This window comes from Anguilla anguilla, chromosome 11, assembly GCF_013347855.1.
Source record: "Anguilla anguilla isolate fAngAng1 chromosome 11, fAngAng1.pri, whole genome shotgun sequence".
Taxonomy (NCBI): domain Eukaryota; kingdom Metazoa; phylum Chordata; class Actinopteri; order Anguilliformes; family Anguillidae; genus Anguilla; species Anguilla anguilla.
Genome location: NC_049211.1, coordinates 26,103,530 through 26,131,498, shown reverse-complemented (window position 1 = coordinate 26,131,498; position 27,969 = coordinate 26,103,530). Strand labels below are relative to the sequence as shown.

General features: G+C 43.6%; 2 protein-coding genes and 2 non-coding genes across 13 annotated transcripts; 1 reads left to right on the top strand and 3 right to left on the bottom strand.

Annotated features, from left to right (window-relative positions):
• Window positions 1–26: 26 nt before the first annotated feature.
• Window positions 27–17,269, bottom strand: naca (nascent polypeptide associated complex subunit alpha). 6 transcript variants are annotated; one of them, XM_035381564.1, is made up of 11 exons: window positions 17,117–17,269; window positions 15,675–15,746; window positions 7,768–7,806; window positions 5,633–7,065; window positions 4,840–5,599; window positions 2,837–2,922; window positions 2,263–2,340; window positions 1,578–1,724; window positions 1,009–1,137; window positions 407–529; window positions 27–153 (listed from the first exon to the last, which is right to left on the bottom strand). In XM_035381564.1, exons 2-11 carry the CDS (start codon window positions 15,742–15,744, stop codon window positions 139–141), a joined length of 2,880 nt encoding a protein of 959 aa, XP_035237455.1. In that variant the 5' UTR covers window positions 15,745–15,746; window positions 17,117–17,269; the 3' UTR covers window positions 27–138. The 6 variants fall into 6 exon arrangements, with proteins under 6 accessions (XP_035237455.1, XP_035237457.1, XP_035237456.1 ...); XM_035381566.1 differs by having other exon boundaries at window positions 5,666–7,065; XM_035381565.1 differs by having other exon boundaries at window positions 4,840–6,292; window positions 6,326–7,065.
• LOC118208738 lies at window positions 1,253–1,328 on the bottom strand. The gene has a single exon (XR_004761635.1). It is a non-coding gene; the product is annotated as a small nucleolar RNA SNORD59 (small nucleolar RNA).
• LOC118208739 lies at window positions 2,047–2,122 on the bottom strand. The gene has a single exon (XR_004761636.1). It is a non-coding gene; the product is annotated as a small nucleolar RNA SNORD59 (small nucleolar RNA).
• On the top strand, window positions 17,263–27,115 carry dtx3 (deltex E3 ubiquitin ligase 3). 5 transcript variants are annotated; one of them, XM_035381571.1, is made up of 5 exons: window positions 17,263–17,290; window positions 20,347–20,389; window positions 21,629–22,443; window positions 23,182–23,399; window positions 24,735–27,115. In XM_035381571.1, the coding sequence occupies exons 2-5, from the start codon at window positions 20,377–20,379 to the stop codon at window positions 24,808–24,810; spliced, it is 1,122 nt and encodes a 373-aa protein (XP_035237462.1). In that variant the 5' UTR covers window positions 17,263–17,290; window positions 20,347–20,376; the 3' UTR covers window positions 24,811–27,115. The 5 variants fall into 5 exon arrangements, with proteins under 5 accessions (XP_035237462.1, XP_035237465.1, XP_035237463.1 ...); XM_035381574.1 differs by lacking the exons at window positions 17,263–17,290; window positions 24,735–27,115 and adding exons at window positions 19,564–20,095; window positions 23,670–24,728; XM_035381572.1 differs by lacking the exon at window positions 17,263–17,290 and adding an exon at window positions 19,566–20,095 and having other exon boundaries at window positions 20,352–20,389.
• Window positions 27,116–27,969: the final 854 nt, after the last annotated feature.

Here is a 27,969-nt window from a genome sequence, read left to right as displayed (position 1 = left end):
GCAATTAAAGGAAAAGGAATAAAGAATTTTCCATCTCATCAATCCATAATTTTATTAATCTCCTGGGTATAAATGGTACAAACGAGTGCAGAATCAACAGCAAGACCCCAGATTACGTCTTCTCTGTTCTTCAGCCCATCACATCGTCAATTCCTGCAGAAGGAGGAGGGGAGAAAAGTCTGTTATCCAACAGCACAAAAACTCCAACCCTTCACTATTGGTGTCAGAATTTTGCTTCAGAAGATTTGAAGTCATGCCGTTTGTCATCACAGTGAGAAAAGGATGCAAAAATTCAAAAGTAGTGCTACACAACCTAATGCAAAGTGGACATACGCTGGATTATCCAATCGGCAATGACATCTGGAGACTTCTCATTTCGACTAGACTCAGGACATTGAGGACTCACCATAATGGCGTTGACGATATCATTGTTGTTATTCTTGAGCGCACGTACAGCCTTCGCCCGTGACACGTTGGCTTGTGACATCACCAGTTCGATGTCCTTTACTTCCACCCCGGTCTCGTCAACCTTCAAAGGCACAAGGTGAATCAGGAAGAGAAGCTCAAGTTTGTATTCAAGAAAGATTAAATCAATGTGAAACCGGACCTGCTGGAGACACGTAATGCACAAAAACCTAATTCATAATAAAACCCATTCTGTGGCAGAGACAACTACACCAAGGCCACTGCATGCTGTAGCACTGTGTTTCACTGAATTAGTGTCAGCTAGTTACACGACTCCATTTAAGTGTCAAGTACTTTTGGGCTTGGAAAATAATCTTAAATTAGATTACAGAGACTATTTATTTATTCTTTTAAAGCACTTCATGTTCACCATATCTGGGCAAGTATAAAATTCATTGGAGTATGTACATTTTCTACCTGCTTGCTAATCTGGGCAAGTGTGCAAAGACTAAACTGGACCCTGGGCAGCAAGTGTCCTTGAACAGTGGGCCACTGAAGGCCAGCGAGGGAATGCAACCAGGTGCGAACTGACGGGACCCTCACCTCCTCCTCTTCGCTTTCTTCCTGTACAGTGGGCGTCTGTGTGTTCTCCTGGATGTTTGACACTGCTTCTCCCTGGACCTTGAACTTCTCTGCCGCTGCCAGCTGGGCTTGCTGTGAAAGATCCTCGATCTGCAACACAGCCAGCACATGCATCAGTTACTGGTCAGAAACACACAGCTCACTGCAACCTCTGGCATCAAACTGAATATTTTGAAAGACTTCACAAATTCCTGGGTTTGGGATTCCTTCTCAGGACAGAAAGTTTGGCTTCATCAGGCTCAGAAGAACGAAAGTCAAACTGTTTCAATCATCACAGAAGGACCAGGCGATTAAGTACTGAAAAACAGTTACCTTAATCCTGTAAGGTACAGTAAATAAAGTGAGCAACTGATGCAATAAATTAATCTGCAGAATAACTGCTCTGCCAAGTCAAGGACAGAAACAATCTATAACATATGGAATAACAGGGTGCATATGTGTTTGCCCAGATTGTGTGTATTACACAAATTGACACCATTGTGTCTACTATGGATCATTTCCAACCATGGCCACATGCAGCTCATCCTCACCTTTGCCTCTCCAAAGACGATGTATGTGTCGGAGGCGGGGCTTTTGTAGACATCTGGTTTGGTGATGACAAACAGGATGTTCTTGGACTTGCGAATGGTAACCCTCGTAACTCCCGTCACCTGCCGTAGACCCAGCTTGGACATTGCCTGAAACAAAGTGGCCAGTTGTTAATTTGCAATAAGTTCACATTCCGATTGATTGCCCTTTCAAAGCAGAACAAAAACTGGGCACTACATCCCTCCTGTTTATGCCTGCTTTTTTTCCATTCCTTGACAGACTAGTGAAGTTTGCCGGTTGCATTACAAGTGTGGCAGTGTCTCCACTTACGGCTCCAGCACTCGCTTGCCAATTCTTACTCCAATGTTACTTAGCAATTGAAGAACTGGAACAGTCATGCAAAGTGACAGTTATTATCTACTCCATAAATAAAAACTGTACGTGCTAAACCTCACTGCAATTTGGCCACGTCCTCCTCAGAACAGGAGGGTTGACTTCAGTATACTCAGAAGAACGAAAGTCATGCTGTTAAAATCATCACAGGAGGACAAATTACCAACTCCGCTGCTTCTACATATCAGTTTCATCTCCATTTGACATGTACATGAGAAAATGATTTAAGCAGCATACAGTAAAGTACTTTACAGACTAATGAAACGGTTGGGTATCGAAACTCAGGTGACTTACCTTGCGAGCTTTCTTCTCGCTCCGACTCTGTTTTGCTTTGCTGACGGGTTCTTCGTCGATTTCAGCTGCTGCTGCAAGCTGAAGGGTATTGGCCATTAACTTATCTTTGCACGAAACAAGCCACAAATCGGACCAATAAAAACTTCAGTCTAGAAACATTTACTTCTGCCTTACAGTAAAAGAGGATCTGGGCCAAAACGTCACAATTACAAATCACAAGCTCCCCCCCACTGTTGGTTTTCAGATATAGTTGGTTTTTGTGTCACCACTGCCATTTTAAACAAATTAAGAAATCACACTTGTAATAATACTAGCCTTCTCTCAGTTACCACTAAAAGGTAACTTCTAGATAATTTGGACTCACAAAAAATGTAACAGGTCTGAATTTCACAATGGCTAGTTGGGAACATTAAACTAGTTTTCACAACTTTGAGAATGCAGTGCAAAACATAGAATCTGTCGAGATTGATAAAGCCACCAAATTTGAGTGAAGTGCACACCACATATCAGTGCCCCTTCACAAGGTGTAATGTCACTCAGTTGAACAAAACTGCAGTGGCAGTAGAGGACGTACCTGAGCCTGCTGTGTTTGTGCTTGTGCAGAGTCCTGCTCCTCCAGCTCTGGTACTGACTCGTCGCTGTCTGACTCCGTGCCAGACCCTAAAAGTCACCCAAAAAAAAATAATTCAGAGCATGCAAAAGCAGTTCATAAGTCATTCGCAATCATACCTCTCACAGCTGCACTGAATAAACTGCCCTTTGACTCTTTGCTTAAAGCACATCATGTACAGTGGTTAGGCTTGCTGCTGGCAAGAATACAATACAATCTGGACTAGGGATGGTGATTTTCAATTATTTCACAGATCGAGTGATCGCATACGTGCTTGATTGTAAATCGATCCCCAGCATGGGGTAGAATCTATTTGTAGAAAGCATCTTGGCCAGATGGTACCATTCGTATATAAAATGAACGCACGCATAACATTGCATAACATGGCAGTACCAAGTTTTTCCCCATTATAATAAAGTCAATGCTTAGCATATTGTCTTAACTCAAATGTTGTGCACCCACATAACCAATACACAACGGCTTGGATGTACTCAATTCAGATTTGCTGGGACATGTGCATTATTTTTCCATACACCCAGCTATGAAGTAGTGCCTGCCAAAGTTCAGTCACCATTCTCATTGGTCTAACACAATAAGTGTAAATTTGTACATACAGTTGTACATGTATAACCTTTATGAGAAAATAAAAACCATTGAGAAGGCACGTATCTGACAAGCAATCGATAAATCCATTACTTATCCCTTATCTGGAGACACCCCAACCCACCAAAAAACAAACGCTTATAGAAACTGGTGATACTGCTATAGTGAGACATCAACGACACCTTGAACCAGTCTGAGACACAATGGCCGTTTTAAATCATGGTTAATCATAACAACTTTCAGCACAAGATCTGTCCAACACTACATGGAGTCCATGCCTTCATCTTTGAACAAAAACAAATATCGATAGAGATTTCACAAAACACCTTGGCTCCTCCACTCAAGGTATAAAGCATGCTTGTTCTTCCATTTGACCAAGCTCGGATGTGGAAACAAATATAGGGGGAGTGGGTTTCTGAGTCGGAGTCCTTGCAAACATACAATTTTCAGTTGTTAAAACTTAACTTGGATTACCATTTTACTGAGATTTACACTTGTGCACCAGCTGGAACTCTCCAAATTACATTGCACATTCAGCTACTAATATGGCTGATGGTGGATGATAGGATTCACCTGGAACATGTCTTCCCCAATCTAAATTAAGCAGTTACCACAGCACTCATTTCCTACGATCTTAATCCCACACCTTCAACAGACAAAGATGCAAATTGCAAGCTGCATTACAAAAATTCACTTTTGAATTTACTCTTTTGAAGGTCCGTTTGAGGCACACTCAATTATATTGAAAAATGTTCAGCCTTAAAAATTTTACATCTGGCTTTTACCAAATATCTAGGCTACAAGCACTGAAGAATGAATCGTCAACACTAGTTACACAAGTAATGGCACCTGCCTACAAGAACATTCCCAATGACATGCTGACAGGCATGTCAAACGCTAGAGTAGCTGCTGTCATAACCAGCCATTGCATTTACACTACAAACAATATCCGTTATGTAGTAGTTCCCACCATCATAATTTCACAAAGTGCAGCATTCTGTACCACAGCTAGAGAGTGAAGGTGGGCATTATCTCCATATTTCACCCATTAACATCCAGGTGGTCTTAACACAATACGATGCAAGTTGAATTTCAATAAGAGATTAAGCATTCATAAAAATCTAAAATGTACATGGATATTGCCAATTGCCCTGCAAATGAAAACTGAAGAACTATGCTGGTAACTGGCCTGACAAATGTATCAAAGTACAGAAAGATTTTCAATCATCTACAATATTATAACATAAGCTTAGAAAAAGTAAAAATAGGTGGCCTTTGCCCATGAGAGTAAACACAAACTGATTAGCATCAGTGTCTTGGGACATGCAGGATTATTGCGCCAAGCCAACAGGCAGAAGAGATACCCTTGTCGTTCTTGATCACAGGCTCCGGCTTTGAAGGGACTGGAGCTGGAGCAGGTTTGGGAATGGAGGCAGGCGCGACTGGAGGTACAGCAGCAGGGGTTGGAAGAGGAGTGGGTTTGGGGGTGGAGATGGGGGTGACTGGAGGTACGGTAGCGACTGGGTCTTTTTTCAGGGGAGTCTCCACTACGACAGGGCGGTGGAAAATGGGCATGCTGACCAGCTCCTCTGGGGGAATAAGGGGGGGCAGTTCATCGTCATCCTCCTCTAGAGCTAGGGGTGGGGCAGCAGCTGGAGCCACAGCTTTGGGAGGTGGCGTTAGGACAGGAGCAGCAGCTGGGGCTGGGGTGGGAACTGAGAGGGGAGCGGGAGGAGGGGCAATGGAAGACGGAGCATTTTCTGCAGCAGATGCAGGTGGAGAAGGCTTAGACTGGTTAGTAACAGAAGGGGGCTCGACTGCCGGGGTGATTACGGGACTCATTGGAAGAGAGACAGGGGTGGCTACAGGTTGTTCGGTGGACTTTGCCATGTCTGGTTGGACAACTTGCACACCTTTGGGGGAAGGCATGGCTTTAGCAGTCTCAGAGACTGGTAGTGCCACAGGCTCCACTTTGGGGCTTACAGGGAGACCTTGAGCAACAGCAGCAGCAAAGGACAAAGGAGCAGGGGCAGCAGGCACAGACATCACAGTGAAGGAATTCTGAGCAGCAGGGCTCTTTGGAGAGAGAGGCAAGTTGGGTTTATCAGCCACAACGGGCTTGGCCTCAGCCGGGGCCGCCACAGGCACGGGCTTGGCCTCAGCCGGGGCCGCCACAGGCACGGGCTTGGCCTCAGCCGGGGCCGCCACAGGCACGGGCTTGGCCTCAGCCGGGGCCGCCACAGGCACGGGCTTGGCCTCAGCCGGGGCCGCCACAGGCACGGGCTTGGCCTCAGCCGGGGCCGCCACAGGCACGGGCTTGGCCTCAGCCGGGGCCTCCACAGGCACGGGCTTGGCCTCAGCCGGGGCCGCCACAGGCACGGGCTTGGCCTCAGCCGGGGCCGCCACAGGCACGGGCTTGGCCTCAGCCGGGGCCGCCACAGGCACGGGCTTGGCCTCAGCCGGGGCCGCCACAGGCACGGGCTTGGCCTCCGCCGGGGCCGCCACAGGCACGGGCTTGGCCTCAGCCGGGGCCGCCACAGGCACGGGCTTGGCCTCAGCCGGGGCCGCCACAGGCACGGGCTTGGCCTCAGCCGGGGCCGCCACAGGCACGGGCTTGGCCTCAGCCGGGGCCTCCACAGGCACGGGCTTGGCCTCAGCCGGGGCCGCCACAGGCACGGGCTTGGCCTCAGCCGGGGCCGCCACAGACACGGGCTTGGCCTCAGCCGGGGCCGCCACAGGCACGGGCTTGGCCTCAGCCGGGGCCTCCACAGGCACGGGCTTGGCCTCAGCCGGGGCCTCCACAGGCACGGGCTTGGCCTCAGCCGGGGCCTCCACAGGCACGGGCTTGGCCTCAATGGCAGACTTTGCTTCAACCGCAGTTGCAACAGCTACATCATCTTTGACAAGTGCTGGGACACTGATGTCCACTTTGGGTTGGACCAGTTTGGTTTTTAGTGGTGGAGGTAGTGGGGCAGCAGGGATTTGGGCTGGAACAGGGATGTCAGCAACAGGAGAGGAGAGCAGGACTGCTTCCTTAGCTGATGTGGCCTCGGGCTCTTTCTTGGAGGGAGAGGGTACTTCAGGGGCAGGGCTAGCCTGGAGTGGGGCATCAGCTGGGACAGCAGGTGGGGCAGCTTTAGCAGGCTGCTGTGCTTTGGCACTCCTCTTTGCTTTCTTTCGCTCACCAGCTTTGACCACCTTTGGCTGAGGGCTGGACCCCTCTCCCTGACCAGGACCCGAAAAGCCACCCTGGGGAGGTGTTAAGGGAGAAGCCAGGGGGGAGCAGGGAGGAGTGGAGCGAGGGAGGGAGGTAAAGGATTTTGGAGAGGAAGGGGAATGAGGAGAGGAGGAGAATGATTTGGGGGAGCGAGGGAAGGAAGAGGACTTGGGGGAAGTTGGGGAGGAGGCAGAAGCAGATGAAGAATGGCGCTTGGTGGCTACAGGCACAGGGCTCGAGGTGGAGGAGAGAGGAGAGGATGACTGCTTGGGGCCACCCTTAGATTCTTTAGTTTTAGGCACAGCAGGGGCGCTAGCAGCCGCAGAGTTTGGAGAAGTGGAGGAAAGCATCTTGGAAGGAGTGGGAGGAATTGCTGAGGAAAATAAAGGGTTTCAGTTGGATTTTGCAGACATAATGGTAAAGGAATAGAAGGCTCAAACCATGCGCTTTTGTAGATCAGCACACAAGAGAGGGTGGAGGGGGGGGTAATAGATCAGTTGAATACTATGTTAGACTCAAAAAGAATGCATGCATGCTTCAAATAACTTAATCTAATCACACTTCAGCATAACAATGTAACCTTTGTCTACATGCTTTGCTGAACACACCAGTTATAAAAATGGCACTGGATATCTGTAACCAGCATACAAACTAGTGCCACTTTGGAGGAAACTCGTGTAGTGAGAGCCCATTCTGATGCTCAAAGGCATGCGTAAGAGAATATTCTGCTGAGACTTATTTCCAGGCCCAGAGGAGGAGTGAACAAAAGCCACAGAAAGCTCAACTGACAATTACTAACTGTATTCTCATAAGGGTTAAGACAACACTGCACACTAAGGGGTAAATTAGTAAGTTAGGTCTGAGGGTGTGCCCTAAACCTGGCCCTTGGGGAACTCTGTTTTCGTTCAGGCTGAGTAGCGAAACTACAGAGCATTCAAACCAAAATTCAAGAGTCATATGGCTTTAAAAAGCCCAGCAAGAACGAAAGAACCCAAGGGTCTTGGAGGAAAGGGTAGGTGGGTTCTTAGAACTGGGTTCAACATGCCCATGATACGCATCTGGGGTTTGGGTCTACCTGACTTTTCTGCAGCGGCCGCCACAGGAGGAACTGGAGCTGAATGATTCAGAGGATTCACACCGTCACATACAAGTGTGGCAATATCAGTAAACACTTAGAAAACTCACACTTGGAAACACTTACACATCCACCTACTACACATCCAAGCGATTAAATGCCAAGCAAGTAACACTTACCTTTTAAACCTCTTGACTTTTCTGTCAACATGCCACGCACAAAAATACTCCTCTAGAAAGGAAGGCAGACTAAAACTGGCAGGAGTTGCGAGGTAAGATTCAGGCAAAAGTTCAGAACACCACATCACACGCTTGCTAAGCAGAGATCAGCAGTACCTAAGAGTTGTTACGATACCATAGAGGGAAACGTTCAAGATGGACACCTGTCAATCAACAGGTCTAAAGACTGTCTAAGAACAAACTGTACATCTGCACTACACCTTACAGGTATGCCCCTTGACAACTGTCAAAGAGCATGCCAAGCTCTACAGCCAGGAGAGCTGAACACCAGATCAATCAAAGCCATATCAATATCCATTCAAGACCTGGCCACTTTTGCTGCGGATAATGAAGAATGGTAGTCAACTGCCCAGGACTACAGCTAACAAAGCAAAGCAAGCTTACATAAATCATTCTGGGTCCAACTGGCACTCAAAATTAAGCAGACTTCAACTCAAACTGCAGAACTGAATCGCAAACATACGACAACACAAAAGTAGCCCATCATAATTACTAATAGAAGCAAGTTGAAAATTAATATTTGAGCTAAGGGCATCACCCCATTAACAAATTAACCCGAACATTAAGCATTTCAGTTTAATTTGCACACACATTTTTAAAAGCTGGAATTCTAAATTAAACATTAACAACGTAATACCCGATTTCAAGGGCTTGCATCAAGAAAAAAATCTAATGACTTCAATGTAGCTAAATGTATATTGTACACACACTGTGGTGAATGAACAGTCTTCATTGATTAAACTAAAATCATTTTTATAAGCCCTTCACAATAGCACTTTGGCAAATAAAAGGAAAGCTGTGTGAAAACCTAGAAGATTCATGTCAATGTTACAACAGTTGGTTTTTATTTAAGGAAAAAAAGTCAACAGTTCCAAGTAGGTTTTTCAAGCTGCAGAATTACTCAACTGCCAAATGGAATCTCCATTTTGTACAATACATCTGCTTTTGAATAACATTGAACATGTAATATGCTGTATAAAATGTATGTGAGGGACTTTAAATTACTCGCCAAACCCGTTCCATCTCCAGTTAGGGCCATATGTTTTTACAGAGATAAGTCCAGAGGTCGGGCCATCTGGGTAGTGTAGAGGTATAAGCACTCGCCTACCACCGCAGAGACCAGCAGTACTTCTGACATTCCTACGAACACAATCGGCAGTGTGGGAAGTCGGTGAGTGTATGAGTCCTGATTGCTGCATTAGCGACTCGTACTGGTTGGTCGGGGCGCCTGTCCAGCGGGGAGGGGATCCGGGGGAGATAGCGTGAACCTCCGTGCACGTTACGCTCTCCCAGTGCTCCTCGCTGTCAGGTGAAAAGAAGCATGACTCCACATGTATCGGGGGAGGCATGTGGCAAGTCTACACCCTCCCCAGCCCGACAGAGGATAGCGCATTGTCTTGGGACAATGGAAGAAATGGCAAAAAATAAATTAATAAATAAGTCCAGAGGTCAGAAAGTCCTGCCATGAGTTTCCACCAATTAATTCAGCCAGCTTATTTCACCAATTAGTTCTACCCTCCTGGCTGAAAAAATGTGCCAATTGGCAAATCCAGGTGATTTAACAAAATACTGAGGACTTTTACTTTCTGAACCTGAATGGTCCACTTATGCTCATCATGAAAGAAATAACCCAATTTCTGTATAAATGGTTAGCTGTATGCACCATGTTCTTACATCAAGGGATGGCATCCTAGAAATTCTTCCATGTGCATGAAGCGTTTAAAATTTGTGGGGTGTGTCAACTTTCATTGTCGAATATAGCCTTAACAAATTCCTTTTTCATTGTGTTCAGTCACCCAAGTACTGCACAATGTTTAATTCTTTAAATACAAAAATTAAGACTATCCTCCTTGTCAGTCCAGAAGTTCATGCTTGCCACGACATTTACAGCACAGTAGCTGGCTAGTTATAAACATAAGGCATTTACATCTTTTTATTTTCGTATTGGACATATGCAACTTCGTACTCGGATTTCACATATTCGGAAAAAAGTACTTAACGTTAACATAACCAGAGTACTAGGTTTCCAAAATAAGAATAGAAAGATGTGCATGCAAACATGGCCAATGAGAGACAGTGGAATCTCTTCACCATCGCTACTAGCACCTGCCATTAAGAGGGATAAAGCTAAACAATAGTAGACCTTCCATTCCCTGGATCATAAAAGCCCACTTGTGATGGTATCAATAAATAATCCTATCAATAGTGGCACATGATAACTATAGAAATTGTCCCTTTATTTTGCTCATAGGACCAGAAAGGTTGGCAGAGGAAGCATAAACAAATGAAACACAAGAAACTGTCTACAGAGAAAACCGCTAATAGATGAAAGTTCGACAGCACATTTTAAACTACAGGTTACAAACAGCGAAGCAAGCATAAGCACTACTGAAGTAGAGGGGAAGCACGGATTGCCTTCTTGAACAAGGGATTTGCTCACAGTGCAATTATGGGTACATGGTTGAAATAAAGCTTGTCAGATGTACTTAACATGAAAGGTACAGTTAAAAGATTTAGTAAACCTTTAACTTTGACAAACATTTTGTCATTTGTAACTCCTATTCAGTTTACATCACATTCTTATTACAAGGACGATTCCAGCAAAATAAAAAAAATTAATAAATGTATACATACAGGTCCAATACCATTACTTTGCAGTTTGCTACATGGGGCAGCTCCCTTTCGATCCTACTCAGATGCTTCCATTTGTTTGACAAGAAAGTACAAGTCAACAATATCTTAACACAAATGGCATAAACGGAGTGTTAATTTTCTGGAGACCAAGTAAACCACTCACTCGACTCAACGAAAGGATGAGAAATGTGATGCCTTGCATTAAGATGTAAAAAGCACCTGGAGTTCTTTCAGGACAAAAATCATAAAGGGAGCTGCCCCCATAAGAAAAACTGAATAACCCACCTGAAGGCTTCCTGGCTGCAAGGGACCGGTCTGCGCGACCAGAAGACACCTCAGTCTGGACACCTTCATTAGATAAGGTGGCAATGGACTCTTCACTCTGTATGGCCACTTCATTCTGGGTGACCACCTCAATGCCCACATCAACAGGCTCCAAATCAACTTCTGTGGCTGCGATCACTGAACTAGCCACTTCAGGACTGGGTTCAACACTTTGTTCTGAAGACTGTTCCAGGCTAACTGGCTCAGAGTCCTCGCCAGCTGTGACTACCTCAGCAGTAGGCAGGGCTGCTTCTGCACTGATGCTCTCAGATGCAATCATTGCCTTGTCCACTAAATCTTCTGCAACTGAACTGGGAGCAGATGAATCCTCTGTGATAATTGCTGGTTCTGGAGTGGATGTTTCTTCAGCCACAGATACCACTGATTCTTCAACTACAGATTCTTCAGCAACAAATTCTTTGGAAGCAGATTCTTTGGAGATGGTTACAGATTCTTCAGTGGCAGATTCTTCAGCAACAGCTACAGATTCTTCAGCGGCAATTTCTGTGATCACTTGAGTTTCTTTTTCAACACCAGATTCTTCAGGGACAATTACAGGTTCTTGAGCAACGGATTCTTCCAATGAAGCCAGGCATGCTTGAGTAGCAGATTCTTCAGTAACAGCCACAGGTGCTTCCACTGATTCTTGAACTGCTGCACCTTCAGTGGCAGTAACAGGCTCCTCAGGATTCACTGGTTCTTCGTGGCCTGGTGCTTCAGCAGGAGCTGGTTCTTGGACAACTGGTTCTTCTGTTGGGGATGTCTGAATAGCAGTTTCATCTACAGACGGTTCTACAACAGGAGGAATGGTTTCTTGGATAGACTGGTCATCTGCAATAACCACTGATTCTCGGACATCTTCTGTGGTGGCCACTGGCTCAATGACGGCTTCACCTTCTATGGTTCCTACTGGTTCAATGACAGCTTCACCTTCTGTGGTACCCACTGGTTCAATGACAACTTGATCATCTGTGGGAGCCACAGATTCTTGGACAGTTTCTTCTGTAATAGTAATTTGGTCTTGGACTGCCACTCCTGTGGTACCCACTGGGTCTTGGCCTTCTTGCTCTTCTGGGGTGGGCTCAGTCTCTTGGGTGGAGACTTCAATGATCTCAGCAGCAAAGGATTCTACGGCACCATCAGCTTCTCCTTGCACTTCATCCTGCGCAGAATCCGCAGCCATCACTTCTCCATTTAGCTTCTCCTCAGGCTCAGATCGAACTTCTAGACTGTCCTTCCCGTCCTCATTGCTCCTGCTTTCCAAAGCACCAGTTTCCTGTGTTCCAACTGACCCCTGTTCCCCTTTGGCAATTTCAGCAGCCCCCACTGGGCTATCTGTAGCGATCACCTTGACTGCTTCAGGCACTGATGCTGCCAGGGAGACAGAAGCACCCAAGTCCCCCGAAGCTGGGAGGAAGGGAGGAAAGTAGGAGGGGGGGGGGGGGAGTAACAGCGACATCATCAGCAAACGCTGATGGAACATAAAGGACGGCCTTTGTGGCATAAAATCAAAATGTACCCTTCTGCACGACCATGGACATTCCAGTAACACAGAGTTGTTATATCTGACTATGCGAAAAGTCAAAACCACAACATCTCGTATGTAACAGGAAGGTGCCGAAGCAATGTGATTTTCAAAATTCAGATCAGAAGGTCTTTGATTGTATGAAACAAAATCCTTGAGGGCTACCACCTTTAATAGGCCAACTCAAAATGAGTTATCAAAACATTGACAGTTCTAAACATTTAAAGGCACTTAACCAAAGTGGTCAGCCATAGCAAGGGTTTCCTGGTAGCCCTCTTCAGTTGTTGCGCAGTGCATTGAAGGAGTGTATGACTGATTATGAAAGCAGTAGTCACCAATTGTATTCACACTCAAAATATGATTTAATGGATTAAATCCATGTGTGCAATAAGCATAAATAATTCACTAAATGTTTATACTTCCAACACTATGCATAGCCACCACATTCTACAAATCTCATCTCAAGGACCACATTTATGAACATCATGCAATCAAGAATATATATTAATCCACAAAATGGAAACCTAGATTTAACAAATTTCAGGAACTTTAGAATCGTCCAACTGTGTATTTACACAGAAAATATAGAAAAATACATACAAGCTTAATTCAGGAGAAACCAACTTCACAGTAGAAAACAATGACAAGGAGCAGGCCATAAATTACACAGAGCCATGGTCGTCCCTATTTTCTGGTGCCTATAAATAAAGACTGAACCTATTCCTTTCAACAGCATCCAAGTTACAAAAGGGTTCCTGGGACAGGCCTTACAGCAGTCCTTAAATTAGCAAGACAAATTGTCAAGAAATTAGCCTTCACTGTAGAAACCGTTTCAGGAAGCAAACAAGGACAAGAGGTCTTTAAGCAAGGCTGACATCAGCGTGCATCTAAAAATAATTTCACATTGGCTACATTAATTGCTTGCTTGATGCAAAGCTGCAAGAAAGCTTCTTTTGCCACCAGAAAGTAACAAATCGACTAACCGCACCCTAGCCAATGCTCTAATCGCGTAAAACAAAAACTAAGGATTTGTGCCTCTCCATAACAACCTCAAGCTATTCTGTCAAGATATTTCAGTAACAAATGTACCAGTACCAAGTAATGATTAAAGGAACAAAAAGAAAATGTTCTGACCCAGTTATACAGTCCTCAATCTGACAGAATACATAATCAAAATCCCTCCCGAGAAGAGAACTGCAGTAAGCATATTTACAGTGACAAAAAAAGATAAACAAAAGACTGACTGCAGAAGTATCTCCAATCTTCAACTGCCTGCAACATATACCATTGCTCTGCGTAGTGTTGGTAGCATCAACTAGGCATTTCTTCAAAAATGAATACAAAAAAATTGCACACTTGTATTTTCTTCTCTTTACATTAACAGGGTATGAATACATTTGGAGAATACCAAATCAAATACTTCAACATTTGAAAATATTCTCTCAATAACTGGTGGTGGAATCTTCAAATGAAGACACCATGTATAGTGCAAATTACAGACTCACAAGTGTGAAGTGCATTAAAATCTAAGTGTTCAGAGTGCCCTGGTGACCACCACATGCCCACAGCCTTATTTCAGGTCCAACATAGATACTGGATAAGACTCCCCATGCACAGCTTATCGAAATATTCCTCTTCACTATTGCACTCAAAGGAAAATAGTAACATTCAGGTTCCCTTGGAAATTGACTGATGCATAGGGGAGTCTTATTTCTCCTGCTTAGTATGGCAGATTTGTGACAAGTGAACCGATGCGGTGTGCATGTGAACCCAAACACTGTGCCCAGAGCTCCAAAGGTCATGCAGTGCCCCAGGTAAGTGCATTCTCCCAAACAACTCCCATCCCCCTGACAGGACACATGAACCCTGAGTTCAAGAGAGAACATTGAAGAAGAGACTGCAGCATCCACAAGAATCTACAAATGTAATTAGGACTACAGAAATGAAGAGGGAAAAGGAAATTGAAACTGGCCATGCACGATGTCAAATAGCCAGTGACGTGACAGTAATTAGGAAGGAAGGAATTTTCTTTTTGTCTTTAATTGAAATTATATTGTAGAGTGTGTGCTTTACCCCTTCCCCCCACCCCACCCCACCCAAGCAACCAAGGAACATTCACCAGCAAATACTGTCTTTTCACATCTAACATTCAGAATCCCTTCGAAACGTGCAAGTAACAAAATACTACTTCAGCCCAATCAGAACCTTTAGCTTTTAACCCTACATTAACATCATAAAATTATGTCTATCACAAGCAACAGTGAAATTACAAACCATTTTAAATGTAGTATCCTGAAAAAATTCAAATGGGAAACTCACTTCATACACAACTAAAAACTGCAAGTTATTTCATAAATCCTTCAGCACACCATTATCACCAAGTTGCACACAAGTGACCAGTTCAAATACAAATAAACCAAGACAACAGATCTTTCCCAACAATATAAAAAGGTTTCCTTAGCAATACTGATCAATGCTTGTCCATTGTCTCAGTGTTAGACCACACACTAACAACTCATGCAAGGAGTGTTTTTAAAGTTTTGAGTACCATGCAAAAAGAACTTAAGTCAAAATAAGTTAGTCCCGATGTGTCACACCCATGACCACAGTGAAACAAACAGTGCAGGCAACGGTGTGTGTTTGTGTGTGCGCGTCTGTCTGTCTGCGCGCGTACGTGCATGTGTGCAGGGGGTCCTGGACAACCTTAAAGTAGGTATTTTATAGACCAAGACATCTTGTTTAAATAAAGTCCCCCCCCTCCCCCCCGCAATCCATCTACTTAATTATACATTTTATGCAAGAGGTCATCAACTAAGCCCCTGCTGTCTACCCCCACTACCAAGTGTAAAAACAGCTGAAATTCTACTCATCTAAAGTGCAGTCAGTGCAAATTGGAGGCAGCTGTTTCAGATAGGTGTCGAAATACAATGACCAATTCCAGACAAAGATAGTGTTTAGCATAAAGGAAACTTAAAATTAACAGCATACAACTAATCATATATCCTATAACCTGCTAATTAATGAAAAAAAGCCTATAACGCAATGGCTTTGTCCCATTAAAATGTCCCACTACACAAAAGCTAAAAACTATTCAGAGGCCAAAAAACAGTTTCCAGGACCCCATGTGCTCTTTGTTTAAGCGTCTATAGACAGAGGAATTTTAGCAAGTGCAAAAGCATACGAACCAGTCTCCCCCTGTGGCTGCTGCATCTCCTGTTCCATAGCCGGAACGGTCTCCGTGGCTTCACCAGGCATGTCTGTAGACAAGGACCGCAAGAGGACAAGCAAAATTATATTCGCGAGGCAGCTCTCCTGGCATTGCCCCTGAGGTTTGCGTCACTTCCAGATATCGCGAATTTACAGACTGGAAAAACTAGGAAATGAGCAGAGCAGACGCCTCTAAGCTTGCCAAATAACGCATAACGTCCACATGTACCAAGATTCTGTTTTGATATGGAAAGCAGCAGCGTTACTTCGACTCTTCTTTTCGGAAAAATGTGATATTACATTTAGAGGCGAATTTGTCTCACTTTAAAAGATGCCTAATGTAGTCACCCACAAAAAAGGGGCAACGATTCGGTAGGTAATGGGTAGACTTGAAACAACTGCGATGTCAAATAGTATCCCACCACACGTGTATGCGTTATTCAGTTCCTAAGTGTACACATTAACGTGTAGCGTGAGAAGTCTACGGACTGAGTGTGATTGTAAAAGACCGTTTCTATAAAGAAATGAGCAACGCACATATTTACACCACAGTACCTATATGAAGTGACAAACGTTAACCACTGGTACGCTGGCTAATCATGGCTCCACTGGGCGACTACCAATACGGTTTGGTTTACCAACTAAAGAGTTTTTTTTAAAAAATATATATTTTAAACAGTTGGCAGGCTAGTCTGCAGTTTCTTTAACTCAGTAAAATGTTTATGCTGGACACCAGAGACCAAAGCAATAATTATCTAGCGGAGTTTAGCTGGCAACCCAGTACGGACGTTACTCACATGTGAGAAACATACAACATACTTTGCTAGCAATCTGGCTACACGACGAATCTTTTAGACATGTAATCACTTACATAAATATAACTTTGTGCTAAAAATTAAATGACAACCGGTCAGTATTCTAACAAAGTAGGAATATACAAACCTATATTGAACTGTCCACCTTATATGAAGTCACAAAATAAACCGGTTGACGTATTTGCACAAGTAAAGCCATGTTAGCGAGCTAACTGACTAGAACTTACAATGCCCGGTTGTTGAGCAATTGGTCGCGACTCTGTAGTTGGACCATATGACAACTAGTCGATAAAATAATACACGTAACGTTTAAATATCTTTCGGAGTGTACAGCAAATACTTAAATGAGTTAAAGAAGGTGACAACAACAGCAGTTTAGATACTAGCTTGAAAGCGAGGCGTCATGGAAGCAGTCGCTTTGCCCCCATTTTGAACCAGCACTCAATTTCACTTCGGCGGTTGTACCGCAAACTAACGGCAGAAAGTCCAAAATAAGGTAACCCTAACGTCCCCCCCACACTACGGGTTTCACAAAGTTGTACATTGTACGATTTTGGGTAGTATAAGCAGCAAGATGCCAGTGGATTGTTAACAGAAACACTCACTGTGTCAGGGCTTCAGATCCAAGATGGCTGAAAAGAGAAATTCTGATCACCGGCTCGCTGGGATATCAACGCTTACTAGCTAACACTTTTTGCTTCCGGGTCATGGCTGTGTGAAACTCAACGCAGCGAAGATGGAAGTCAGCATGTGTCCACAGACTGTCAAAAAGAGCCCCTGTGAGTGTGAACCTAGTTTCGGTGCTGTTTGTAAATATTGTCACATCATACGACATGTTTAAGAAATACAAAAAATATGGTAACCTCATGACATTAACGTCAGTGATATGATGAAGTACAGCGTTGATATACGCCCATGTGTTTTTATATTTAACGTTAAATTATTTTTAATATAATTCGCAAACATAGGATGGCTGCAGTATCCACTGTCAGTTCATAAGGCAGACAATCATACATGTCTTTTCATTCTGCTGTCCAACAACAGCCGAGCTGCGTCTGAATAGTACACTATGCAGTTGGAGCTGGAAAACTGAAGGTGGCTCATCCACCAAAGAAGTGGCATGGACTACTATGGTAATGCTGGATGAAACCACCTGCTTCACCCCACAAGGCTTGGCCACATCCAGCACAACCAGGGTCAGAATTAATTTCCAGACAATGGGCAAAGCTTTCTTTGTATATATATGTATATATATATATATATATATATATACATATACATATATATATAATTATTGTTATTATTTTTTAATCTATTAAATAAAATGAATGATAATTAAATGCAGTTTTGCCACAGTGACATTTTTTGTGATATAATTATCTATCATTATCTATTAGCATCTTTGATTTCATGAAAAGCGCTATATAAAATAAATGTATTATTATTATTATTATCATTCATATTTATTTTATAGATTTAGAAGTTTTTTAAAAATATTTACTGCTTTGCCCAATGTTTTTGCCCATATATAAAATGTTATTCCAAACCCAAATTGTAACTGCTGCAAAAACCTCCATCAGTTCAGGAGTGCACACTGGCACCTCCCTAAATATGGCAAGATGTCACATCTGTAAGTTGCTGTAAGATGCATTTTTATGAATGACAACAGACCCTCTCTTCGAAAAAATTTGCCTTTATTTTTATACCATCAATGCAGGAGTCAAAGACAGAATTACATTTCAGCTCATGACAATCAATCTTCACACTGGAGATGCTGCTCTCCACTCTATACAGGTGTGAAAGTTGCTATCTAAATTATTTGTTACTCTGAATACATCTTCCTGAAAAGCCCACCTCTAAAATGTTAGCATAATAAGTTACATAATATTAATATGACACTATGATCATTAAAGATTCCATTGTACTGTTTGAATGAGTAGATGAAAGAGTGGAGACGTTAGCTCCAGGGTTCTTGTCAAATTCTCTTCATCTGGCCACCTTATGATCTCCTACACCTGACTGAGGAGATAAAGTCTTTACATTCCCAACCCTCTTTGATTCTCCATGTCAGAACTGTAAAAAATAACTGTTCTCAGTTGACATACCTGGTTAAATAGTGGTGGGCTATACTATAAATATATTGAGGGGAATGGTACTGACACAGGTAACATCCATAAACATGACTTTTTTTATTCCTTATTATTTCACTTCATTTTTTAATAATTTGACCACATTGCTTTTTCCACTTCATGTGCTTGCACTCTAAATGAGGATATTACTTATGACAGCCAGTTTCCCAGTTTTGCTTTGTTACTAGTGTGAATGGTGTCATTGTTTCATAGATTTATTCTCAGTAGGTCAAAAAGGAATATTGAGTAGGTATTAATCCGAAAATAGGCCTACAAAAACTTCCAAAATAGCTTCAAAAACAAGGATGCAGTAGAACAGTGGTTCCCAACCTCGATCCTCGAAACCCCCCTGTGCATGCTGGTCCAACTAGAGTTACAATCCCAGAATTTTAACAAGCTGTTTTTTTATTTTATTTTCTTAATTAGGTGCTTTTCATGTTTAGAGAAATTGTATACCATTTTAGGCCATATTATGTCAGTAATACCTATGCATGCCATCAAGAATAAAAGTCCTGTGTTCACATTGTACTTATTGTTCTATATTGCAAACAATTACAAAAAAAAAAAGAAAACAAAATTTTAAAACTGACCGAAAGAGATGCACCAATGGGATCCTATTTGGATTGTTAAACATGTGTTTCAGTTTGTTCATATTTTTTTCCTTAATTAACACAATGGAGGTTTAGCTTTGCTTTGAGTCATTCATGTAAACTAGAATACAAACTTGAAATAACGGGCGAACGTGCAATATTACTGAATGAATTGCAGCGGGATATGTTTTTAGTATTTCAATTAAGGTAACGTCCCTCACTAATGGGAGTGGTTTGATAAAATCTAATTGCTGAGCTTTTACAGTCTCTGGCTTGACCCCTTCAATTTGACAGCATCGTTTCCGAAAGTTAGCCAATCATGGAAAGCGCTGTGACGAACTTCCTGCTGACATGTTTTCCAGTTTACGGAGGTTGGACTTAAAAGGAAAAGATAAACAAACTGAACATGACTTCAAAAGTGAATAGAAGTTCAGTATTTGTCCTAAGAATGGAAGACGAGCAGTATTATATCTGCCTGCTTTAACGTAAAAAGTTTTGGTACGCTGTTCATCAAGTATTGCTTTTGATGCATTTTGTTCAAGGGCGAAGGGATTTCAGTAGCTTGCTAGCTTGCTAAATACAAAGCTACTGTAGACCTCTACAGGACAGTGGGTATTATCCAGCTTGCTCGATTGTAATACAGTGGGGACACAAATGTCCGCAAGCTGCAGTTCATAGTTGTCTATTTTCGAATTAACATTAGGTCTTGCTACATGTTAATTCAATAAACAAGGATCATACGCACTGCTGTGCTTTAAAGCGAAGTATAAGCACAATTAAAATGTTGCCTTGACCGATACAGTACAGTTTATTTTTCACAAGAAATAGCTCAAAAACGCTCTTCCGGTTTCCGCTACTACACAAGGTAAGATTTTCATTTAAATCGGCGTTTGCTGGCGTTACTTTACCTATCCTCATAATTACGTACAAGAATAAAATGTGACGAAACGGTCAATGACTAACCATTTTTTAAATGTTCTTCATTTTAGAAGTGGCATAATTCGGAACTTGGAAATAACTGCATCGCTTAATAACCTGTTGTATGGCTGTATAATTGAGCATTCCTAACATATCCTTACTTTTTCCTTCTTTTCATTTCTTCTTTCACTCTCGCAGAACAGGTTTAACTACGATTAAAGGGGATTTATGGGATCACAAGGTAATTTTTGATTGATCTATCATACCTGTATCTAATATAAAGACGTCAAAAAATAAATGGACAGCTTAGAATCGAGCAACATGTGCTTTAGAAGCAAGAAATCCCACATTCCGACGTGCTGCATTTCCTTTGTTTATAGTCTGTCTGCACATTTACAGCAGCGGATTGCGTCTCGTGTAGCAATGTCGCGATATCATCGCCTGTTGGCAGTGTTGTCTGTGTATTTCGTTGGAATTGCGAGACACAGAGCGGCGTAGCAAGCTACATGTTATCGAGAAGGAAAGGCCAACAGCGTTGTCACCAATTAACACCAACATCAGAATTAATATAATAGGTTGCTGAGTGGCGTGGACACTATAAATGCAAAATACAGGTTTGTGTCTAACTGATTGTGCTGTTTTTAGAAGCTCGATGTAGCAGGGCATTCACTGACAAGGAGCGTGCCTCAGGCTGCATCTCACGTAACGGTTAGCTAGTTAGCCTGCTATTTGATTTTAAGACAGGCCAGACGTGCAGGAATACCGTGACAGGTCGTAACAGTCGCTGCAAAATGTGTAATTAATATAGGAAGAATTGTGCCATCGCCAGGAGAGCTAACAATGCGTGTAAATTGCTTCCAGTTTGAAATGTTTTGCAAATGCCACGTCTGTTTTCTCAATATACCTAGCGGGTTAGCCATTTCACTTTGGTATTCCCCTCGACAAAGAAATTGGCAAAGGATCGAGGTGGCAGACAGTAGAGACAGTTTTTCACTGTTAGCTGTCTATAAAGTAAAAGTGGAAGTCGATGTTAAAAGATGGCAGTTCGTTAATTTTAGGCTTTTCCCCATTGACTGCTTAGTTGTGAATTTTTTAAAGATACCTACCGCGACTTGTCGAATTTACTTCAAGCAAAGCAGCTTTAGCACTAATGATATGTCTGTGTTATGTAAAGTGAAGTTTAGGTTTTCAAGTATGAACTGTGAAATGTCAAATGCTGTTTAATACCGTTTTATGTTCTGAGTGTATAATAACCGATTATTTGCTATAATACAAGATGCAAAAGTGTGCATGTATATTCAGTTCTTTTATTTGAGTCTTGATACATTAATAAAACTTTAATTTCTTGACACTCATGAATGGTAATCAAAAATAAAGTTAAAATCAAATTATAAAGGGGATTGGACATGGTGTGACGAATATTTTGGCACGTGACGGTGCTCCCATGTTTTGCCTGTGTTTCTGTATGCCCGTCCCGCAGTTTCTTCGGTGGCAATGAGTGTGCGTGCGGGGCAGGGCAGCGACGAGGTGCTGGTGTCACAGGCTGTGTGGGATTACCTGGCAGCTGCTGGACGACCCTGGCTGCTGGAGTTTCAGGACAAGCAGGGCCTGAGCGCAGGCATCGTACGGCGCGGGGAGAGAGGAGGGTGCTGCGCAGTCAGGCTCAGACCCATTGAGGGGGGTGCCAGGGCTGGGGGCGGGACGACAGGGGACCCGGTCTCCCCTGCCACCCGAAAAGCCTTCATAGACCTGTGTCGCTGCGCTCGCAAGGAGATGAGCAAACAGGAGGGGGCGCCCAAGAGGAAGCGGTCCCTGTTGCCCTGCGTGGGTGTGGTGGAGGCCGACGGAGAGGGAAGCCTGCTGCCGCCCCCGCCCCCCCAGCCCCGACGCTCCCAGAGGCAGCAGCTGAGGTGCACCAAGCCGGCCGACCTGGGATCTGCCCTGCCCCCACCCGTGGGGCAGGAGGCCCCTCCCCACCAGGAAGCGGAGCTGGGCGCGGCGTCGTTCGCGGAGGGGGAGGACGTTGGCATCAGCTGCTCCATATGCATGGGGGAGATGGTGGAGAGGACCACGCTGGACAGGTGCGGTCACGCCTTCTGCCGGTCCTGCCTGGACCGGGCCTTCCAGGTTAAGCGGGCGTGTCCTGTCTGCCGGTTGGTGTACGGCCAGCTGATCGGCAACCAGCCCGCCAATGGCAGCATGATGGTGGAAAGGGACCCAGACATGGAGCTGCCGGGACACGAGGGCTATGGCTGCATCTGCATCATATACAGCTTTCCTCCCGGCATTCAGGGGGTGAGCACCAAACCTGGGAGGGAGGGGTGGTGATTGGAGGCACCGTGGGTATACAAAGCCATTAAATCAGTATTAGTTTTAAAATGACATATCTGGATTTTCCCTGACCATTAGGCGTTATCACAGTAGATTAAAACACAGCATGAGACACCAGCTTACAGGTGAGGCACTAAACTAGATTACCATTTTCAATAAGGTTGTCCTAGGTTTCTTGGCTTTTGTGATCCAAAGTAAGGGTGTTATGCCCCTCCCCCCCCCATGTGGTTTTCTAATTCTACCCACTTAATCATCCAGATTAATACCCCCCCCCCCCCCCCCCCCAAGAGAATAAAAAAAACTGACTAGGACTCGCTCAGTAGAATCACAGACTGGGCCTGTTCCAGTCTAGGTGTGACTGGTGCTGGATACCCTCTTGACAACAGGCAAAAGCCTGGATTGATTGAAGGTCCTGTTCTTGCTGATAGACACTTTTTGCTTTTGTTGATCGTATTAGTATATAGGATCAAGTGGCATGATTTGCAGTTATAGGATATATCCAGAAATCCAATTTATTTGAACTAACCGGTGCCTTCCAATTCATACTTTTCTATAATAGTAAACCAAGTCAGTGTAATGCCTGTGTAATCATATCCTTCAGTGTATTGATTAATGTAACCTGGAGAGCTCAGAAAATGTCTTTTACTTGTTCTGTTGTGTGGGCCTTTTTTCGGGTGTCTTTTTTTTGTGGGGGGTTTGCAGCAGGAGCACCCTAACCCCGGGGTGAGGTACCCAGGGACAGACCGGGTGGCGTACCTGCCGGACAGCCCCGAGGGGAACAGGGTTTTGGGGCTCCTGCGGCGGGCCTTCGAGCAGCGCCTCATCTTCACCATCGGGACCTCCATGACCACCGGCATGCACAACGTCATCACCTGGAACGACATCCACCACAAGACCTCTATCTGGGGCGGCCCACGCTGGTAAGGTGCCCTTCTTCTGGCCTTCTCACACCCTGCCCACATGATCAGCCATTTTGAGTGTATGACAAATAAATACGCTTATGTTCACGGCCTATGTTTACTGCTAAAATATTCTTGTGTTCAGTATGGATCTATAACCTCCCCAGGCTCAGCCGTGTCACTCCCTTTTTCATGTCTCTCCACTGGCTACCTACATCTGCTTACATCAGATTCAAAGCTTTGGTGCTAGCCTACCAGGCAGCTAACTTGGCAGCTCTGTTATATCTTCAGAAGATCATCAGACCCTACACACCTGGCAGACCCCTCCATTCTGCTACATCTGTGCTTCTGCCACCTCCCGCCCCTGCGTACCAACACTTCCAGGCCACATCTCTTGTCTGTTCTGGCCCCCCAGCGGTAGAATTGGCTTCCCGCTGCAGTCAGAACAGCAGAAACCCTGCCCATTTTCCAACACAGTCTGAAGACTCACCGCTTCACCCCATGGTTCCTCTGACCCACTTATATATATATATATATATATATCCTTTCTTTTTCTCTTTCTTTGAATTCCCTTTGAATAATGCTTCAGTTATACCTGTGCAAAGATGGGGTTTCTGTCCTGTGGTACTTCCTTAACTCATGATACAGACTGTTGTTTGTTAGGTTAACCATTAATGTTACAATTATTGATTGTTAAAGGGCCTCTGTCTGTGCCTTCCTGGTGATATCGCATTTTTGTATTGCTGCATCTGATGTACTCCACTTCTGTATGTCAGTCTGGGTAAGAGCATCTGCTAAGTGGCTGTAATGTAATGTAATAAATGTCCATAATAGGTTTGTTCTGGCTAATGAAAATATGAATACTTTTCTGACTTTCAGAAATTATGCTACATTTATCAAATGTAGATAATCACTCCAAGCTTTACTTTACTGGCAAAAGCACATATACTGTAATTATGTGAATTATGCTTGAGTGCACTTGAAACTCGGTTGCTCCAATTCTTTTCCAAGAACTCTTCAGTCAGTACGTAACCACCATAGAAAATAACGAGTGTTAATTGGTTAGTAGATTGAAATAACATGGTTGGGCTAAGCAAACCCCTGGGCCTCCCCCAGTCTCCTCCCAAAAATGCTGTTAAAAACATTCCTCTGCTACGCAGGATCCCATCATGTCTGCGCAGATCAGCTGATCTTTCGGCTGTCCAGCACTTCCTCCTCTCCCCCCATGCATTGGCCGGTCGCTCTGTCCCCACGCCACAAAGATGCGCAGATTCATCCTTTGTTTGGTTGCGAAGATCACACAATTATTTTTTTCTTTCTTTTTCTTTTTCTTTTTCTTTTCCGCTTCCCCTGCAGCTTCGGGTACCCAGACCCCACGTACCTGGTGCGAGTGACGGAGGAGCTTCGGGAGAAGGGGATAACCGCAGACTGACGGTACGGAGGCGCCTCCGCCAGCCCCGGGCCCTGGCTCCGCCCCCACCTCCCCGACTCCTCCTCCTCCTTCTGCTGCTGCTGCTGCTCTGCACCACACAGGCCCCGCCTCTCCTCCAGGAGCCTGGACCAATGACCGCACTGTCCCGGCGCAAAACACGGGTACGGGGGGGGGGGGGGGCGGGGGGGGCGCCCTCACCCAACTCCAAGCTCTTTCATCTTAAAAAAAAATAAAATAAACATATAATTATCCCCCTCCCCCGCCCCTCCCTGTCTGAGAGGCCGGGTTGGGAAGGGGGGCTTTGGTGCATCTGTATTAGCGGGACCTTGGAAAGGGCCGGCTCCTCTGCACCTTAGCGAGCGCAGTGCCGGGTCGGACGGCGGGAACACAGCAGGGTGAAACCTAGAGCCGCTCGAATGTCACCTTGGCACGAGATTTTTGAGAGTTCGCATATAAGATGTTTACTTTCCCTGTGTTTTTTTTTTCCTATATATTTTATTTATTTGTGACTCTGTGCTTCAGGGAGCACATGTTATTGAACAGTAGTATCCTCTGTCCTTTCCTCCAATAATTCTTTTTTGATTAAATCAGTTCCTATCATTAAATGTTGCTGAGAGTTTCCAATAATGTCCAAAAATCGACTCCGACAGAGGAGAGCACGGACTTAACGGTGTGGCACAGCCGCCCGCAGTTGTGATGTCAGTTTAAGAAAAAAAAAAAAAAAGATCATTTAGAAGACAAAAAAAGCAGCATTGCAATCACAGCACTAACAGGCACTTTTGGTCAATGTGCAATGGAAGAAGGTGGTTTTGAGAGGGAGCACTGGTAGCGTGGCGTTCACTTTGAGTCTGACAGGGTGATGTGGTTGCGCGTTTTCCGAGCTGCGAGCTCTTATTTTCAGACCGGCCCTGGCAGGTTTGCCTCGGCCTTTGGCTTTCCCTTTAGCGGATTTGTGTTGGAGGTAAGTTGTTACAGAGTATTCTGCATTGTCCTGTTTCAGCAGAGCAGTTGGCATAAGAGCCTGCTGCTAAGAAGTCCAGGGAGGAGCAGAGCTTCTCAGCACTGTTCTTCTGTGATGTGCAGAGAGGGCGGAGCTTCCCTGTACTGTTCTTCTGTTATGCGTGGAGAGGGGGTGGAGTTTCTCAGTACTGTTCTGTGATGCATAGAGAGGGCGGAGCTTCTCGGTACTGTCCCATTTTTTTTTTTTTGTCTCTGGCTTCCAGAGTAAGCCATCAGCTGACACCTGAGTTTAAAATCTGATCTGTACCACGTACACTTGAAACATTGTGCATCACTGATTTTATTTTGGTTTTTATTGGGGGTTTTTTTTTTTTGCTTTTTGTTTTAAAAAAATTCATATTCCATGAGCAGATTTATAAGATGATGTCAAAATGATATACAAGGGCACATAGATCACTTAAACCAAATTAAAGGCACAATAATCCATTTCATAATTCCAGTTATCTTTTTTATTTTCTTTTTAACAAATAATAATGCATTTGATTTAATTTCAGTTCATTTTATGTAAAATATAAGTTCAGGCTGTAATTAAAGCAGATTTTAAGCAGCGTCATTACATTCCTCATTTCTCTGCTGGAATGTTGTCCTTTCAGCAATTTATTGTGCCTTTACCTCATATACAGTGAAGAACATCTGAGCATGTTGGTACAGAGAAAAGGTAACCTGTTCTTTTTTGGTTGATACTTACACCCAATTGGTGCAGTCAGCAGCATTAAGATTGTACATGTAATCTGGCTTTAACTGAAATATATTCTGCTCTTAGCATAAGTATGTTAATGTTTGCATTGCAGTTAACTCCAGAGTAGCAAACGCAGTTACCCCTCACATTTAAAGCTAGCTTTGTGTGCAGGTTGAAGAGAAGGATGCAGGTTCTTAAATGTACTTGAAGCGCATTCTTCTATGTTGGAATTTTAGCATTCAGTAGTAAATGAAAAACATGTAATAAGACTTTCTTGGTTCCCGCCCTCCCACATACATTACACTTTTATATTTTGAGTTATGGGACCAATACAGATTCTGTCTACAGGAGCCAGGATAATAGTTTACACAGGAACATTCTACATTCAGCGCAAACGTTTCTATGCAGTATCTAAAAAAAGATATAAAATAAGAGTTATTAAAAAAGTTGCACATGATTGTTAATTAAATGGTTCGATTCCGCTTTTATAGTTGTGTTGATTTATATTTTTGACTGAAACTTCTTTAATAATATTAAATAATTATAATAATAAAAAAAAGATGTGCTTTACATTTTCTTACTTGAATAAAGACTTTCTGTTCTATGGCCTTGTGTTTTGGTGTTTGTTCATTTGATAAAATAAATTAAATGCACAGTTGTCTGTCTTCTTAACTTTTTCTTTTTATCCTTTATTTTACCAGTTCCATTGAGATTAATGTCTCTTCTGTGAAGGTGTCTTGGCAACATACAAAACTGTATAAATGCTGAAAACAACAGATAAAATACAAAATAATAATAATAATCAGGCATCATTTGGTTGTTAGAAACATGCACATACCTCTGTCACTGTATTTAGAACCAAATCTTTGAATTCTACATAAGTAACTGCCTGCCCACTTAGCAAATAATTTTAACCACTTTGGTCCCTAATTTCTTTTTATTTCCCAAATTCTCAAATGACCATTTGGAATTGTATGCCCTGTCCACTGCTGCAGCATCCCCAGTTTATAATGAAGGGTAACGACATATCGGCAGGCAAATAACCGATTGACTATTTGCTGTGACAAGGAGGATCAGCATGCATCTAACTCTGGTTCAGTTAATTCACTGGACACATCAACACCAGTTCACTCATAGATTAGATCACTGTATAACATGCACTTATATGGGGATATAAAAACAGGCTTCAGCAGTCATTCATGACTCAAGAAATGTAGCTAAAATGTCAGATCACATAAATCACTGGGCTAACTGAATAAGTTGGTGCTAAATCTATAAATAGCTATGGCCCTCCTTGCCCAACTGTGCTATTAAATAATATGGCAGGGAATACCATACTGACCGAAACCCTTCTCACATGTATCACATCACAGGACCCAGCCATAGTCAGCACAGGCAGGATTAGATTGGGCACCATAGGGCACACAATTACATCGACAGGCACCTTAGCAAGACTCTTT

Coding starts and splice junctions, on each gene's coding strand:
- dtx3 (XM_035381571.1), top strand. Junction 22,444..23,181: donor TTCCTCCCGGCATTCAGGGG/GTGAGCACCAAA, acceptor GGGGGTTTGCAG/CAGGAGCACCCTAACCCCGG. Junction 23,400..24,734: donor ATCTGGGGCGGCCCACGCTG/GTAAGGTGCCCT, acceptor CTTCCCCTGCAG/CTTCGGGTACCCAGACCCCA.
- naca (XM_035381563.1), bottom strand. CDS start 15,744: ATGCCTGGTGAAGCCACGGAGACCGTTCCGGCTATGGAACAGGAGATG. Junction 2,923..4,839: donor TGTGATCAAGAACGACAAGG/GTATCTCTTCTG, acceptor GGTGACTTTTAG/GGTCTGGCACGGAGTCAGAC. Junction 1,138..1,577: donor TCGTCTTTGGAGAGGCAAAG/GTGAGGATGAGC, acceptor GCTGTGTTGCAG/ATCGAGGATCTTTCACAGCA.